Here is a 17,435-nt window from a genome sequence, read left to right as displayed (position 1 = left end):
AGCAACCTCAGATCTGAACCTCCAACTCGAATTGGTTACATATCATACCAACAATGCCCAAAACCCACACATAAGAGTAGATCTAGATGAAAAAGAGAGTCCAAGCAACAACTTATTACCTCCACTTGGTCCGAAATGACTCCACAATCCAGATCTACAATCCCTTCTTGCACCTCCAAGGTCTTTCTTCCTCCTCCAAGCTTAATGCATTCTACAAGGCAAGATCTAACCCCAAAAACGGAAATGGCGGCTAGGGTTTGATGTTTTGGGGTAGAGAGGCAATAAATGAACCCTAGGAAGGAGAATGAGACACTTAAATAGGCTCCAAGTTCCCGGGTTTAGGGTTTTCCCCGTTCAGACCCAACTCGCCGAGTCTCCCTGGCCGACTCGCCGAGTCGGTCGCTTTCACCACAACCCGGATCCCGCTCGGACTCGCCGAGTCCCTCCATGGACTCGCCGAGTCTCCCCTAAACTTGAGGTTTTCTTTCTTTTCTTGGCTTTCCAAACTTTGGGGTGTTCCACTATCAAGTTAATATGTCGATATTTTTTTATTAGTATTGATTCAACTACCAACTTATTATCATTATGTCCGTAATTATTTGGAAAGTTTACTTTAACAAAATATTTAACTTTTTATACATCATTAGTCAAAATATGTTAATATTTTTTTATTACTATATATTGAATTACTTATTTTATTCATTATTATATCATTTTTATTTATGTAAAAATATTATTGTTAAAAATACTTAATGTTTAGACAAAATTGCAAAAATGATCCCTGTGGTATGCAGATTTTTGAGGTTTTAATCCAAACCCTGAGTTTTTTGGATCCATGGTCCTTTTGGAGTGGTTTGTCTGCGGTTTTAGTCCCTGGACTTAACTCCTGTTAAATAAGATCTATTAAACCCTCTCATGTGCCTCACACATGAGGGTAAATTCGTCATTTCATATGTAAGGGACAATTTTTGCATAAACATATTCTACATTTACCACTAATCGATCCCAATTAACTTCACAAGCAAATGTTTATAAAATAGAAATTAACCAATAATTGTTTGATTTGTTGTAGAATACCATCAATCATAATCCAAACCAATTTTACCGACACCATCAGCACAACATCAAACCTACGGAGCTTTGAGCGACTTTTCCACATCAATCACAAACCTATATCTAACATCAAATTTCAACATACGATCCATTGCAGTGTTCACATAATCCATCAGAATGAGCTCTATATCAGGAGCCACACCATGCTTGCTGCAAAATCAAGCATTTCTTGAGTCTCTTTCAACCCTCCAATCGTGCTTCCACCAACAATTTTCCTCCCTGCATGTCACCGTCAATCAGTCCCCTTTATATAACATTATCTTATCAAACGCTACAAACTTTCATACACTAATTACTTACCTGTAATTAAAGAAAATGAAATAAGCTGAAGTGGCTTCTCTGGTGCACCCACAAGAAGAAGCTTCCCATGTGGTTTCAGCACACTTAACAATGGAGCATTAATAGGGTGAGTTGCAAAAACCGTGTCAATGATCCCATCCAACAAACTCATTGCAGACTGATTCAAAAAAAGAAAAAGACCCATTTATCTAATCAAAGTCTTAATACACAAATCAAGAAAAGATAACAAATCTTGACAAATTACTTGCATTTGGTCTTGATCTTTGCTGACTATAAAACAATCAGCTTTAAGTCCTTGAAGTGCTTCTTGCCCTTTCGTGCTGAAAACAATAACTTCTGCACCAAAAGCTTTCACCATCTTCACAGCGACATGACCAAGTCCACCAAGACCAACGACACCAACTTTCATCCCTGGTTTATCTAGTCTGAAGTATCCGAGAGGGCTGTAAGTGGTAATTCTGCCACATAGAGGGTTGTAAGTGGTGATTCCGACACATAACAGTGGTGCACCTGTATTAAGCGGCAAGTTTTCCGGCCACCGGAGGACGAATCTCTCATCTGCAACTATGTGATCGGAGTACCCACCATATGTCTTTGTGCCATCATGGTAAGGGGAGGCGTAAGTGAGAATCTGTTTTGGGCAGTAGCATTCGAAATCATTAGCACAATTGTTGCAAGATCCGCATGATCCCACCAAGCATCCAACTCCGCCATTGTCGCCGACTTCGAATTTCTCGACTTTGCTTCCTAATTCTGTCACAACACCCACAATCTCGTGGCTACATTCATCAACATGAAGATTAAAATTCTTGCAATGATGTTTGTAGAAGAAAGTAGAAGATCGATGTTGAAGAAAAGCATAGGTTTTAGGAAATCTTAGTGGAAAATCAAATCGAGATAAATGGAAGAAAGCATACCTGGAATAACGGGATAACTCGTCAATCCCTATTCGTTTTTGGCAAAGTGAAGATCAGAATGGTCCCTTCATATATGAAATGACCAATTTACCCTCACATGTGAGGCACATGAGGGGCTTAACGGATTTTATTTAACGGGAGTTAAAGTCCAGGGACCAAAACCACAGACAAACCACTTCAAAAGGACCATGAATCCAAAAAAGTCGGGGTTTGGACTAAAACCCCAAAAATCTACATACCACAGGGACCATTTTTGCAATTTTGTCTAATGTTTATAACTTTATATTAAACTTTTATTTTTGACAAAACTGCAAATTTGGTCCTTGTGGTTTGCAAAAATCTTTGGATAGGATCCAAAAAGTTTTCGACTTGCATAGAAGGTCCAAAATCAAAGTTTTTCTGGGTTTTTGGTCCAAAAAAACATGAAAAGACGGTTTTGCCCTTTTATTTTCCTTTTTGTATTTTTATAATTATTAAAATACTATTTTAATTTAAAAATAAAAAGAAAAGAAAATAATTAACACCCACCCACTTACCTCCACCTCTCTCTCTCTCTCACACACACACACACACGAAGAACTTCTTATCCCAATCCCGTCTTCAATTGGCAACCTTGAAAACCTCCAAGACTTGATTTTAATCTCCATCAAACTCATCAGAAAAATCCCAGGTGAGCTTTGGAGCTGCCGGAGTCTCAAGACTCTTTACTTGTTCGACAACTGATTCCCCGGAGTAAACAAAGACCTCACCGGAGGAAACAACGGCCTCGCCGGAGTCTGGTGCAACATCCTAATTTCACCACCACCACTATCATCCCCTCTTTACACCCACCGTCGGTAGAACCCTCTATCCCTCACACACTCACGCACATGATGAAAGAAGTACATCGACTCGCTCCTTGTTCATCCTTAGTTCCCAATTAAATCATCAACAAATCATCTTTCTCCTGCACATCTTACATTCCCAATTTCAAGATCAATTACATATCCCTAGGCTAGAGTACAAAGAACAAAACTGATTTCCCAAACCCTGGATGATAATACGATCGAATCCAGCATCAGAACGCTTGTAACTCGCTTTAATCTGATTATCTTAGGGTTGAAGTTTGAAAGTAAATATGTCCAAGAGTTCTTCGCCTACAGGTTCATCATTTTCTTCTCGTAAGTAATCAGAATGATGCTTATGACAATACTTTTCAGAAATCTTGAAACTCTGACATGTTTTTAGGGATGTAGTTTTGGATTCTGGGATTTTTATGGTTTGTTCCAATTTTTAAGATTTTTTCCATTGAAGTGTTCTTGGGTATTTTTCCAGATTTCAGTTGATTCCGTGTTAGGATGATATTTGTGTTGGATTATTGTGGGTTGAATATGTTAAACGATTTTTTGATTGAATTAGTATGTTGAATAATTTTGTTTCTGATTTGAGATGAAGTTTTGATGGAGCATCGATATTAATCTTGAAAGACTAGAGCTATTTTTTTATAGTAATCAATGTTTACACTTCATTTTTATTATAGATTTTGTGATAAGTTTGATGTTGGTATGTGTTCGAGTTCCTTGTGTGTGTGTATTTGGAGTTGCAGGTGTGTTTATGTTTAGAGAGAAATAGATAGAGAGGAGGGGGAGGAGGAAGATGAGGAGAAGAAGGATGAGGAGGAAGAGAGAGAAGGGGGAGGGCTCCGGTGGGGTGGGTAGAGAGAGAGAGAGAGAGAGAGAGAGAGATGGGTGAGCCAACTTAATTCCTTTTTTTGCATTAATATTTATAAAAGAAAAATATAAAAAATACAGAAAAGAAATTTAAAGGGCAAAACAGTCAATTCAAGTGCTCTATGGACCAAAAGTACAAAAATTTCCTAAGTTTAGGACTAAAAACCCAGAAAAACTTTGATTTTGGACATTCTATGCAAGTCGGAAACTTTTTGGACCCTATCCAAATATTTTTGCAAACCACAGGTACCAAATTTATAGTTTTGTCTTTATTTTTAATAAACTCGTATACTACACGGGTTTTACACCTAGTTTAGTAATATTAATTTTTGATAAACTTTTTAAGACTTTAAGTAAATACTTTTTTTTGAAATATAAATAAATTAATTTTCTTATAATTATAACTTAATATTTATTGATATCTATGTCTTAATATTGTGTAAATCTTCCTTGACTATATATATATATATATATATATATATATATATATATATATATATATATATATATATATATATATATATATATATATATAAGACAAAACTTCAAAAATGATCCCTGTGGTTTTCGAAAATATCAAGTTTAGTCCCTGAGTTCAAAAAACATCACAGATGGTCACTGTGGTTTCAAAACTTTTAACATTTGGTCCTTCCGGCTAACTCCGTTACCATTTAGCCGTTAAGTCGGGGGCATTTTTGGTATTTTACTACACAGGGACTATTTATGAGGTTTTCAGTTATTTTTTTAAAATAAATAAATAAATAAAATTTAATATGCAAGGGTCTCACCTCTCTCTCTCTCTCTCTCTCTCTCTCTCTCTCTCTCCAAACACACACTCATTATCGATTTTTACAACCGATTCCTAGCCAGATTTTTTGCAATCGATCTCTGCAATCCATTTATCATTATTACTACAATCGATTCTAAGCTGACTTTTGCAAGCTGATTTCTACCATCACACCTATGCGAACAAAATTTTCAAGCCAGAAAGGGAGTTCTGCCCGTTGCAAGAGAATCGAAAAACAATATGGACCACCCTCTCACCGGAAAATACGATGCATCTTTTCTGTGAAAACCTCAATATGATAAGAACATAACATATGACTCACACATCAAAAACCAGGTGCGATTTCGGATATGAAACCTAAACCTGAATCAAATTTCATTTGATCGTCCCTTCATCCTCCTTCACAACAATTACTTAAAGATTGATTTTTTGAAACCTAATCCTAATCTGAATCAAGTTCTAATTTAAAACCTAAACCTAAACTTGATCTGAAAATTCTTTTCGGAAGTTTATTAGGTACCAATCATAAACAGACAGACATTTGAAACCTAAACCTAAATTTGCTTAGATTCGTCCATAAACCCACCCTCATCATTGTTACTTCTATTTCCACTGTCCTTCATATGGTTTTCGTTGGAACCTCAAAGTTTCATAGGGAGAAAGAGACATGAAAGTGACAAAGAAGGGTGAAGGAGATGAGAGGCAAAGATTTGGATGTTGTGGGATGGTGGGCTGAAAATGTGATTTGATGAAGAATCTCATGAAGAAGATAAAATGCAGAACCTATAAATCATTTCACTTCAAAACTAGAAATCAAAACCCCATCAAGAGTCTGAAAATCATAAAGATCATTACGAATCTGGGTTTGTTCTTTATCGATAACCCAACTAGAAGAAAGAAGAGAAATTATATAAATTCATAGAAGAAATTGTTGGTCGTATGCTTCTTCGAATTCACTTCCTTGTCATTAATGCTTGTTACCAAAGATGCTAGCTTCGATTGACGAAAAGGAAAGAAGAAAATAGATGAGGAAATAGGGAAGTAGAAGAGTAGATATGGTGGAAGCCATGGTTTTGTTTTTAAGTGTGAGGGTGTGCAGCCGAGAGAGAGAGAGAGAGAGAGAGAGAGAGAGAGAGAGAGAGAGAGAGAGAGAGAGAGAGAGAGAGAGAGAGAGAGAGAGAGAGAGGACCCTTGCATATTAAATTTTATTTATTTATTTATTTAAAAAAAAGTAACTGAAAACCTCATAAATAGTTCCTGTGTAGTGAAATACCAAAAATGCCCCTCACTTAACGGCTAAATGGTAACGGAGTTAGCCGGAAGGATCAAATGTTAAAAGTTTTGAAACCACAGGGACCATCTATGAGGTTTTTTGAACTTAGAGACTAAACTTGATATTTTTAAAAACCACAGGAATCATTTTTGAAGTTTTGTCTATAATTATAATTTATTGTTTTAAATTAATATTTTTTTATTACTAATTTATAACAAACAAATGCGGAGTGATTTATTTTATTGTTTAAGTCAACTACACATAACAGTTAAATGTAATTTGGATTCCATTACCTTGATCACGTCGTTTATTCCATTTCTTGATTGTCGTATTCAATCAAACCAACGGACCTTTAGAAACGATATTAATGGAAAGACTTGATAATTATATTAATTAATAAATCAATTAACAATGTAACATTCAAATCACATTCTAAAATATTTGTGACTGAATGTTATATATGATTTATTTATACCGGATTTAAGAGATGCAGCATGCATTTGGATTCTCGTCTGAGAAAAGTTGCGGTGGTGGGATTCTTTCCATCACATACAACGGCGGATACTGATGATAATACATCATCCTTTGCATGTCAACGGACTCCATCTTCTCTCCTCCATCCTTCTTCCCCTCCTCCTTGTCTCCATCAGCACCACCACCTTCCTTCTTTTCTTCTTCTGGTGGTTTCTCTTCTGGTTTTGCTTCTTCCGCTGGTTTCTCCTCAGGTTTTGCTGCCGCCTCTTCTTCCTTGGGCTTCTCAGCTGCGTCCGGTGCTGGTTCCGCCGCTGGCGGCTCTGGTTGTGGCACGATCTTTGCTTGCTTTTTTGTACGCCTATACACATACTCCACCAGCTTCTCACCATCCATACTTCCAGTGACCATCACTTTACTTGAACCCACTTCTGTTTCCACTGTTCTCACCCCTGCAAATTATTGATCATCTCTCATTTCATTTTACTTTTGAATTAACTTGAAAAAGAAATATCTCTATACCTCAAAATCTGATGACTTAATTACGTACCTTTCATTCGGAGGATCTTGCGTTTGAGTTGCAGAGCACATGCTTCACAATGCATGTTGACATTCAACTCGACTGTAATTAATCCAGGGACCTCAGAGGCAACGACTTGAGGAATGGGATCACCTTCGTTAGCAGGAAGAGGAGACAACACTTTGGCGGTTCTTTTTGTTTTCTTGGTTATTTTATCACATACTGCTTGCGGTTCCACCACTCCTTTTATCGTCACTTGGTTCTTCCCCATGTCTATGTCCAACCCTACAACTCCTATATATATATATATAAACATACACACATCGCATTTAATGGAGTACTCTGATAATAATTATTAAGACACATGTACACTGAACTCACACAGAGTACTATAAATATTTATTTATATATACCTGGAATTCTCAAGAGGGACTTCTCAATCTTTTTGGCACATCCAACACAATGCAAATCGATAAACAACACAAAGGGAGCTGGTGGTTTTGGTTCTTCTTCTTTTTTCTCTTCAGCTGGAGGTTTCTCCTCGGCATTTTCTTCTTTCTTTTCCTCTGGTTTTGGTTCTTCGACCTTTTGTTCTTCCTGTTAGAAATTGAAATTAAAAAACCAGTCAGACATTCTTACCCATCTACATCTCACTCAAATAAACCCGAAATCAGTACTCACCACTTTCTGTTCTTCACCCATCGTCCTTAATACAAAAAGAGAGAGAGAGCAACTACAGTAGAGAGAGAGAGAGAGAGAGAGAGAGAGAGAGTGAATGAGAGAAAGAAAACAGAGGAATATATAAGAAATGATTTGAGAATCTTAAGGATGGACGGTGAGTTATTATCCTCAAAAAGCAAAACATTGACATGTCAGAGCACATGCAGAGCCACTAACTCTTTATATATAAAAATTTCCATCTTTTTGGGTTGGGATCCATCCATGGCCACAAAACTTAAGCAGAGGGAATTCCAAGGAATCAGAATAGACTTATTTATCGGAAAAGTAACTGTATATAATGGCCTTAAAAGGAGAAACAGATAAAATACCCCGTTGACACTCTCACGCAAAATTGTTACATATCTTGCAATTAATATTAACTACCATAATTACCATACGCATGTTTATAAAATAACAATTAACAAAGAGTTAATTAAACAGTTTCCAACAATGTACAATGTACATTATCATTTCAGTATAAGTCCCATCGTCAATCTTGAAGTTAGAAATTTCCCAACTCATACGGATGTATAAGTTTTTGTGTTAATATATAGCATGCATGTTCTGTTTCATCATTTCTTTAAGTATGTCGCTTCAAATCTGACTAACTTTCAAAAGCTATGTGACAATATATGATACAACAGTTGGTATGATGAGTCGTGAAACTAGTCGAAGAATGAGCGATCACAATCTACTGAAAAAACCGGTAGTTCAGTTGATGTATGAATGGAGAAGGAGTAGTCGGGCAAAAGGTAAGACCTTTAATTTTGGAGGGATGCCAAAAGGAATAAAGGATTACGTGTAAAGATCTTCTTACTTGAAACTTGGTCTCACATGCAACATTATTATTTAATATTTTCTTTTTGGGAAATAAATTGGGTTATTTAATTAATATGTGGTTACCTAACCTACCATCTTTTGTTTTTGATGTAACCAACTTGATTGAATCTGGACACAAAAAGAGTGGTCAGATATGGGGTTCCCCACTTGGGATCTGCAGAAATTTAACTTTCTTACGTGGGGATGAATATTGTACACATAGACTTGCATTTGGATCTACATAACCTCTTTGTGTAACTTAGTTTATAAGAGTAACAAAACTTTATTTCAATTCAAAAGGGTCCAGATCAAGTACCAATTATAGAAACAATCAGACATGTGGACGTGAGTCAGCATGGGACACCAATGTTTCGCCCCAATACAAAACTTTTTTTTCTACATTTTACCCCATCAAACTAATGCTTCCTTTTTTTTTTAGAACTATACTTTCTTGTGACCCCATGAATATTCTTTTTAAGGATTTTAATTTAAAGGAACGTGTGGGGGCCAGAAAATTGGAATAATTAGAGGTTAATTAAGAAGATCAGCATAATCTTGTAATCATTAATTCCTTTGTTTTGTTAGTAACCAACCACTAAGCAATCATACTTAACTCAACCACCATTCATTCAAGTTTTGGCAGTTTTAAGCATAAAGAGTCCAAATGGATGGTTTTTATAGTTAACCGGATCAACCCGTAATAATAATTTGGTTTTGATGTGAGAAATCTACCAAACCACCAAATACCATCCTTAAGTAACAATCACCCAACCTCTGCCAAATAGCACCTGCCTATGTTCCTGTTCATAGTTATCAACAACTCAACAATGGGCAAAATGATTTTTTCTTTATTGCTTGATTGATGTTGTATATATTATATGTGTAAAAACAGATGAGAGATGACCATAAAAAAGGAGATTGAAAATGTAATATCCAAAATGGTGGAGTAAATTCCCCTTCTTACATATCCAACAAGTGGGTCAAAAGTCAAGTTGACTTCTCCTTTCCTGTTACTTATATAAAACTCCCATGGACATTAAGATGCAATCACGATTCGCCTAAAAATTAAGATGCAATGAGAAAGAACATGTTCAAGAGAAAAAGGGCATGTCACTTGTATTACTCTATACACATTTACATCAACAGAGAATCTTTTAGCAACTGTCATAACTAAAATTATATACCTTTTTTTAGACAGTGAAAGGGGTTTGATGTTGATCGAGATATAACTCTGCAATAGCAGTGTGTAAAGCTGCACCAATGGGAAGAACATCTTCATCAAGAAAGAAATAAGGAGAGTGTGGGGAATGAACTGAACCAACACCCTCATTACGGATTCCAATTCCAAACATGACTCCAGGAATCAGTTCCTGATAGAAAGCAAAATCCTCTCCAGCCATCACCTTCGTAGCCACCTTAACTCCCTGTGAACCAAGCACCATTGATCCCACCATGTCCACATGCTTCTTCAAACTCTCGTCATTAATGGTGGCTGGATATGGAGGGTATTCATCCTCCATCATATCAACTGTACCTTTGCATCTATGAACAGCTGCCTGCCCTTCAATCACCTCCTTCACCCGTTGCTGAAGGTGTTGCAAACCTTTAGTAGTAAGACTCCTGAGTGTTCCCCCTAATTCAACATATGGTGGAATAACATTCGATGCACTTCCACCCCTAACATAAGTAACTGATAGCACCTGCAACCAATTCAAATAAAACACAATTTCAAGATTCCAAATTCATCCACTTTTGTCTATGAACAAAGACACCTACTTGACTTTGGAGGGGATCTAATTCTCTAGAGATTAAATGTTGCAAGGCTAAAACTGTTGATGATGCAGCAAGTATGGGGTCCACACTGTTGTGAGGTTCAGCAGCATGACCACCTTTACCTTCTATCTTAGCTTTAAAGAAGCATACAGCAGCTAACATAGGTCCTGAAAGGGTGGCAATGGTTCCTGTGGGAATTGTAAAATCAACATGCATTCCAAATATGGCCTCTGAATCACCTAAAGCACCTTCTTTTATCATATGGGATGCACCTGCACCTCCCTCTTCAGCGGGTTGGAAAATCAATCGAACAGTTCCCTTAAAACCAAATTAATAAGAAAAAAGAAAAGCATTTAGTTGATGAAGTAAAATGGAATTGTTACATTAAGGCGTACCTTTAGATTGTCTTTTCTCTGATTAAGTAGCTTGGCAGCACCAAGGAGCATGGTTGTGTGAGCATCATGTCCACATCCATGCATTACTCCATCGATTTTACTCTTATGATCCCATTCAACCAGCTCCTATGTTTACATCATACAAATTTGAATACTTTTAGAACTAAATTGAAGAGGAATAGTTTGATTTATAGGTGAAAATTAATACCTGCAAAGGGAGGGCATCCATGTCAGCTCGAAGAGCTACAATAGGAGGAGACCCGGTGCCAATTTGAGCTACAAAACCAGTCTTGGAAATTGGGTATGTGTAAGAAACGCCAAGTTTATCGAGTTCATTGCGAATAAGGGCGCTGGTGTTGTGTTCTTGGAAAAGAAGTTCAGGGTACTCGTGGAGCTTCCTTCTGATTGAAATCAACCAATCTTTGTCTTCTTTTGCTGCGCTTAAAAGCTGGGTAACGTAGTCTTCATCGGCATCTACGATTTGAATTGACGAAGGAAGTAAAACCCAGAGCAGGAGGAGGATTCCAAAGGAACGTGAAATCAAAAATTGAAGCATCTTCTACAATTAGGTTTTCTGATACTGTCTCAATCGGGGCGTGTAACACTCGACCCAAAATGGAAACCAGTACTAACCCCTTCCCTTGCTCGGTACTAACCCCTCATCCATGTTTGACTTGCTGTAGTTCCCTTAAATTAGTCTTTGAGCATTTGTCTTCGGTATCCCTTTTGATCACTTGTGGGCGTAGTTGCTACTTGTTAATGTTTGATTATGCATAGATAATAATTTCGGAAGTATTTTTAATGATAAATATTAAAAACAATTATAAAATATGTAATGCCCTGAAATAAAATGACAATGATAATAAGTAACAGAAATTAACATAATATCAAACCAATTGTTTGAAAAAAAAATTCAATCTTTTTATAGTTTTATTCCGTATAATTTCCTAAAACAATTGACGAGAACATTGTTCCTAGTATTCAGGAGACATGAAAATTGTTTTGGTCCAACACCCCGCTCCCGAGTTCAACTTAAAGAGAGAACAGAAAGGAAACGAGAGGAAAGTAAGAAAGAATGGTGCTCCCGAGTTTCATTAAAGGAAGGAAGTGGAAAGAAATTGAAGGAAAACTTTCCCTCCTATCTTTCCTCCCGATTTGGGAGGATTTGAAAAGAAAGAATAAAATGTTTAACTTTCCTTCCATTTCTCTCCAACTCGGGAGTATAAATGACAATTTCTTTTTCCTTTTTTTTCTCTTCTTTTCTCTCCTTACTTTCTTTTCTCTTCTTTTCTTTTCTTTGCTATAACTCGGGAGCGGGGTGTAAAGGTAATGAGTCACTCTCCTACCAACTTAATAGAAAAATAATATGATATTTCACGTCATCTCCATTATAAGTTAATTACCAGACTATTATATATTGTAAATGATTATCACTTCATATTATTTTTTTTTATGTTAAGTTAAATAAAAAAAACATAATTTAAAACATAAATAAATATTTAACATTAATTAAAAACTCATTACATTACTTATAAAACATAAAAATTTAAAACTAAATTATTAAAAAAAGCATAAAAACATAAAAATTTAAACCTAAATTACTAAAAATACAGAAAAACATAGAAATTTAAACTTAAATTACTAAAAACATAGAAAATAAAACATAAATATTAAATAAGTTTTTTTAAACCTCCACCGATACATTTTCCTTAACTATCAAATATTTGATTTTTTGCAAGTCTGCTTTATTCTAATTGGTTGTCTTTGTGCGTAGATGGGCTCACGTCACCCTACGTTAGGGTGTTCACGTGTGGCTTAGTGTGCCACGTAAGACCTCACACGTAGAGTAAGGTCTCATACCAGATAGTCTAAATAATTTCACAAGCCAACTCAAACTAAGAAATCGTACGTATCTCGTAGAGATAATTGAGTCAATAAATAAATAAATCAATAAATTAAAAAAAACAAAACAAAAAACAAATATTCTTTCTACATTTCATAATTCCCTTAAATGCATCACCAAAACAAAAAAAAAAAACAAATATTTTTTCTACTTGTTTAACCCTGGTATCCTAGGGGTATATTTTGACGGCGGTAAACACAGCCCCTTAGTCCATTTTTTGCTGCCGATAATATGTCGTCGGTAGAATATCACCGCTATCTCTCTTTATTTTTACCGGTGAAACCATCTTGTGTGGACTAGTAAACTGCATCAAATAGTTGTATTTTTATGCATTAGAAAAATACACAAGAGTGGTAGCATATGGTTATGGTTTGGAAATAATTTTATAGGCAAAAGTATCACAATACCCTTATCATGTAAAGATTGGTATGAAAGTCAAATACTTACGTGGTGCCTACGATGACATTCTTTTACCATTGGCAAAAACATCAACACACCCTTTAACCTTATAAGTTTGGTATCGAGAAGTAAAAAATATAATTAAAATATAGAATAGAAATAGATACAAGGGACATAAAAGCCTCCATATATACCTTAAATTTCAATGACATGGTATAGAATTAGTATATGATTTTTTTTTTGGATAATGACTTGAAAAGGTAATGAACTTTCAATCTTGTTCGTATTTAATCGCTAAAAAACTTGTCATTATCTATTTGCCAATGAAGTACCGAAACTGTTCACATTTTACCCTTATGATCGGTTGTTATTGGTTATAAGGGTAAAATGTGAACAGTTCAATAGTTCAGTGACAAATACATAATGAAAAAAAGTTTAGTGACTAAATATGAACAAAATCAAAAATACGTTTCGCTCTCAACAAAATTCAATGACTAAATATGAACAAACTTTCTTCTTGTATTATGGTTTAGCAAATTATGTATTTTTTGTTAAATTTTAACAACATTTGTTGATAAAGAAATCTATAAAATAATAAATAATAAATAAAAACCCGGAAAAAGTATAAAAACGAAAAACGAAACCAATATTATATGTATAAGTTTTATGTTATAAAACTATGCAATATTATATGTTTAAAAATTATCATAATATTATATGTAAGAATTTTGTATTATAAAACTATACAACATATAAATGGACATACATTAAACCATATATGTGATTTATAAAATAATACATACATACGGTGATACATTATATATGATATTATATTCTATTTATTGACATACATTATTTTAGTATATTTACTATTAGAAATGATATGAAAATGGAAAGCCAATTTGTTTAGAATGACATTTTTAATTTATCCGGACAATTGATTTATATTTGAGATTGTATTTTCATAGAAAGTTTGAATAATTGTTGATATTTATGATTATTTAACTAGACATATAGAGTTAAGTAAAAATGTTTAACATGTTTTATGAAGTGTTGCGTCCAAAACACCCCATCTATATTACCTTTATAGAAATATATTTTTTTAGAAAAAAATACATATATATTTAATAATTAAAAAAGACGTTTTTTTTTTTTCTTTCAAAAAAGTCACTCATAATTTTCAAAGGTTTTAGAAAAAACAATTCATATTTAAATAACTATTTTAAAAAAATAAAGTTTTTAATTTTTTTTTTCTTCGGAATACAACGTAATTTCTTACCATGAAACACAATTTCTTAATAACTATGAGTGAGAATGGTTCATTTTTTATAAAAACAAAATCAGATTGGAAATTTTGATTTTTTATTTTGGAAAATAGCAAACCATTAATTTTTTATTTCGGTTTCGGTTTTCCGTTTTCTTTAATGTATTTTTGGGGTTTTGTTGATTTTTTTCAAAGATTTATTTATCAACAAATGTTGCTAGAATTAACAAAAATAAATAATTTGCTAAAACATAATATAAGAGGAAGTTTGTTCACATTTAGTCATTGAACTTTTTTAGAGGTAAACAAACTTTCGATTTTGTTCACATTTACTTACTAAACTTTTTTTTCATTATCTATTTTCCACTGAACATTGAAACTATTCACATTTTACCCTTATGACCGGTAACAATTAGGGATGAGCATAAGCGGATACCAACCTCATTTGACGAGAACCGGAACCGGAGACGACGGTTCCTAGAAAGTTAGAACCGGAATTGGAACCGCTCTAGGCAGTTCTTAAATGTTTGGAACCAGTTCTGGAACCGGGTAACCAGGTTACATTAATTTTGTTATCTTTTGTCGATAAAATCGCAATTTAGTTCGATCCAAATCAAATCAATTCGAACAAAAGACGGACAAAATTGGACCAATATATTCTAAACCGGTCTAAGTAACACACATATTTATATGAATATATATATATATATATATATATATATATATATATATATATATATATATATATATATATATATATAACCGGATCCGGCAGGTAGCGGTTTCGAAAAAATAAGAAACGGAACCCGAACCAATTAAGACGGTTCCATAACTTTAGGAACCTGAACCGGAACCGCTTAAGGTGGTTCCAGTTCCAAAACCGGCGGTTCCGGTTCTAAAAGCGGGTACCCGGTTCCAATGCTCATCCCTAGTAACAACCGGTCATAAGGGTAAAATGTGAATCATTTCAATAGTTCAGTGGCAAATAGATAACGAAAAAGAATTTAGTTACTAAATTGAACAAAATCGAAAGTTTGTTACCTTTTAAGGCATTATCCTTTTTTTAATCCTTTTGATACTTTGAGATTACAAGCAAATGCAAAGAAGAAAAATCTTGGAGGGAAAGTTAGAGAGGACTAAAGGACGTTTTTGGTTTACAAAATTTGAAGGAACTTAAAGAAATTGGACTGTAAATTTCAATAAAAATTGCATTTTGGTTTAACAACTACGCTTACATCATCAGCAATTGAACATCACTTTCAACAAAATCAATTGTTCTACCTTCTTTACTAGTTTTTTCTTTGTCATTGTTTTATTTAAATTATAACTAAGTCTAAAGAAATGAAATGTTAACTAGAAAACATTTTTTTGGAAGTGAAAAAAATAGTTAGACAACTAGTATTATCTAAAAAATGATTTAAGGATAAATTTAAGAAAAAAAATAGGTACCTTTAATATCTAACGCTTCAAAACGATCATGAGAATATTAATAACGAGACCAGTGGGTTTTGTACCATATTTGACTACATTTTTTGTTACATTTTTGGTATGTCATGCCAGCCACGTCAATTTTCTCCACCCCACGAAACTAATAGGAATGATACTACACATTACTGTACTTTTTTTTTCTAAAATAAAATAAAATGTAACTGCTTAAAATTAATAAAAGGAAACTGTTTCATTAATTAAAAAATACATACAAAAAAATACATAAAAAAACATAATCGAAACATAATAAAATAGTATGTCATGCCTAATCATCGTCGAGCATAACATCATCATAATCTTCTCCCAAATCATCAACAAACATATGCGATTCATCACATGTACCGCCATAAAAATCGTCGACAATGAAAGTAATGTATCGTCGACAACCAAATTTACTTGAGAAATGAAGACATGCTCTACCAAAGTGTGAAGTTTGTTGTAGCATCTGGATTTTTGAGTTTGAAGAGACGAATAAGGTGTTCTAGTTGTGCATCTAACAAGGGAACATCATCATCATCATATCCTTCTCGTTTTGGATCAATGTAAGTGTCAAAGCTTCAACCTTTATTGTTTAAATGTTGCTAGATCTAGGTTTTGTCCCATTTTCTCCATGTTTGAGCAAAAATTGAATGGAAGGAAGCCATAAAGTTGACAACTTTATGGTTTCTAAGGGTCCCTTGAGTGTTATAAAGTTTAGATCTAGTAGTTTGGTTGAGTTTTGAATACTTGCATGAGAACTTTAGTGATACTTTTCTACATTTTGATCCAATATGAGATCTAAACATGTATTGGACATACATGTCAATAAAACATCGATTTTTAAGTTAATTTTGGAGTTATAGGACCTCCTGGAAAGTTGGAATGCGAGAGGGAAATGATTATGATTAAATGCATTAAGATATTCATTGTGCGTAAGTCACAACATGACCATTTGGTGGTCACGATGTGACGAAGGAATTTCTCGATCATTTTGTCTTGATGTTGTCATGACATGAGGAATTGATACTCACGATGTTACAGTGACCCAAATCGTTTAGGGTTGAAGTCGCACTGAGTTGAATCGTGATTGAGTTGGGGAACGAGGGGAATCAGTTTGCACAACGTGACCATAAGCTGGTCGGGACGTAAGGGTCAACTAAAGAAAGGGTTGACCATTGACTTTGACTGTTAACTTTTTAACCAGATTGACTTTCGGTCAACTGTGAGGGTTGAGGACTTAGAAGGGCAAAATGGTCTTTTTTATAAATGAGGATTTATCTTGGTACTTGGACTTGCTATTTACCTTAATTGCTAATTAGGGTTTGGTTTTGGATATGTTTAGTGGGAAAGACTTTAGCATCGACTACTTGTGTGTGAGATCTATTTGTTTACCAATCGAGGTGAGTCTCTTCGTTGTACTCTTGGTTCGAAGTCGCCAATGTCAGCCCACTGGATTATATATGTAGGATGCTAGCAGTCTTTGTGACTCTTGCTAATATGATTGTATGGTTTATGTATGTGGGTTGAAATAGACTCATTCGTTATGTACTTGTTGTATTTTTAACTCTTGCTGATATGCATGTATGTTATATATATGTGGGATGA

At 34.5% G+C, this 17,435-nt stretch overlaps 2 protein-coding genes and 1 pseudogene across 3 annotated transcripts; all 3 read right to left on the bottom strand.

Moving 5' to 3' along the window:
- Positions 1-999: 999 nt before the first annotated feature.
- On the bottom strand, positions 1,000-1,947 carry LOC145009067 (8-hydroxygeraniol dehydrogenase-like; annotated as a pseudogene). The gene is made up of 3 exons (XR_013663735.1): positions 1,658-1,947; positions 1,414-1,570; positions 1,000-1,332 (listed from the first exon to the last, which is right to left on the bottom strand). The product of XR_013663735.1 is annotated as an 8-hydroxygeraniol dehydrogenase-like (transcript).
- Positions 1,948-6,463: 4,516 nt separating this feature from the next.
- LOC145012435 (Heavy metal transport/detoxification superfamily protein) lies at positions 6,464-7,904 on the bottom strand. The gene is made up of 4 exons (XM_078971242.1): positions 7,772-7,904; positions 7,504-7,687; positions 7,121-7,384; positions 6,464-7,022 (listed from the first exon to the last, which is right to left on the bottom strand). The coding sequence occupies exons 1-4, from the start codon at positions 7,790-7,792 to the stop codon at positions 6,580-6,582; spliced, it is 912 nt and encodes a 303-aa protein (XP_078827368.1). The 5' UTR covers positions 7,793-7,904; the 3' UTR covers positions 6,464-6,579.
- A 1,815-nt stretch (positions 7,905-9,719) lies between these two features.
- On the bottom strand, positions 9,720-11,552 carry ILL3 (IAA-leucine-resistant (ILR1)-like 3). Its single transcript, XM_078970526.1, has 4 exons — positions 11,006-11,552; positions 10,798-10,923; positions 10,406-10,720; positions 9,720-10,329 (listed from the first exon to the last, which is right to left on the bottom strand). The coding sequence occupies exons 1-4, from the start codon at positions 11,351-11,353 to the stop codon at positions 9,820-9,822; spliced, it is 1,299 nt and encodes a 432-aa protein (XP_078826652.1). The 5' UTR covers positions 11,354-11,552; the 3' UTR covers positions 9,720-9,819.
- Positions 11,553-17,435: the final 5,883 nt, after the last annotated feature.

This window comes from Lactuca saligna, chromosome 8 (assembly GCF_052625555.1).
Source record: "Lactuca saligna cultivar CGN05327 chromosome 8, ASM5262555v1, whole genome shotgun sequence".
NCBI lineage: Eukaryota > Viridiplantae > Streptophyta > Magnoliopsida > Asterales > Asteraceae > Lactuca > Lactuca saligna.
Note: the sequence above shows the minus strand (reverse complement) of the source record. Positions and strands in the feature narration are given on the sequence as shown.

Excerpts from the sequence above, each read along its gene's own strand:
- LOC145012435 (XM_078971242.1), bottom strand. The coding sequence starts at position 7,792 with ATGGGTGAAGAACAGAAAGTG. Across the intron at positions 7,385-7,503 it reads GTCCCTCTTGAGAATTCCAG|GAGTTGTAGGGTTGGACATA; the intron begins GTATATATAAAT and ends ATATATATATAG. Across the intron at positions 7,023-7,120 it reads CAAGATCCTCCGAATGAAAG|GGGTGAGAACAGTGGAAACA; the intron begins GTACGTAATTAA and ends AATAATTTGCAG.
- ILL3 (XM_078970526.1), bottom strand. The coding sequence starts at position 11,353 with ATGCTTCAATTTTTGATTTCACGTTCCTTTGGAATCCTCCTCCTGCTC. Across the intron at positions 10,924-11,005 it reads TGGATGCCCTCCCTTTGCAG|GAGCTGGTTGAATGGGATCA; the intron begins GTATTAATTTTC and ends ATGTAAACATAG. Across the intron at positions 10,721-10,797 it reads AGAGAAAAGACAATCTAAAG|GGAACTGTTCGATTGATTTT; the intron begins GTACGCCTTAAT and ends TTTGGTTTTAAG.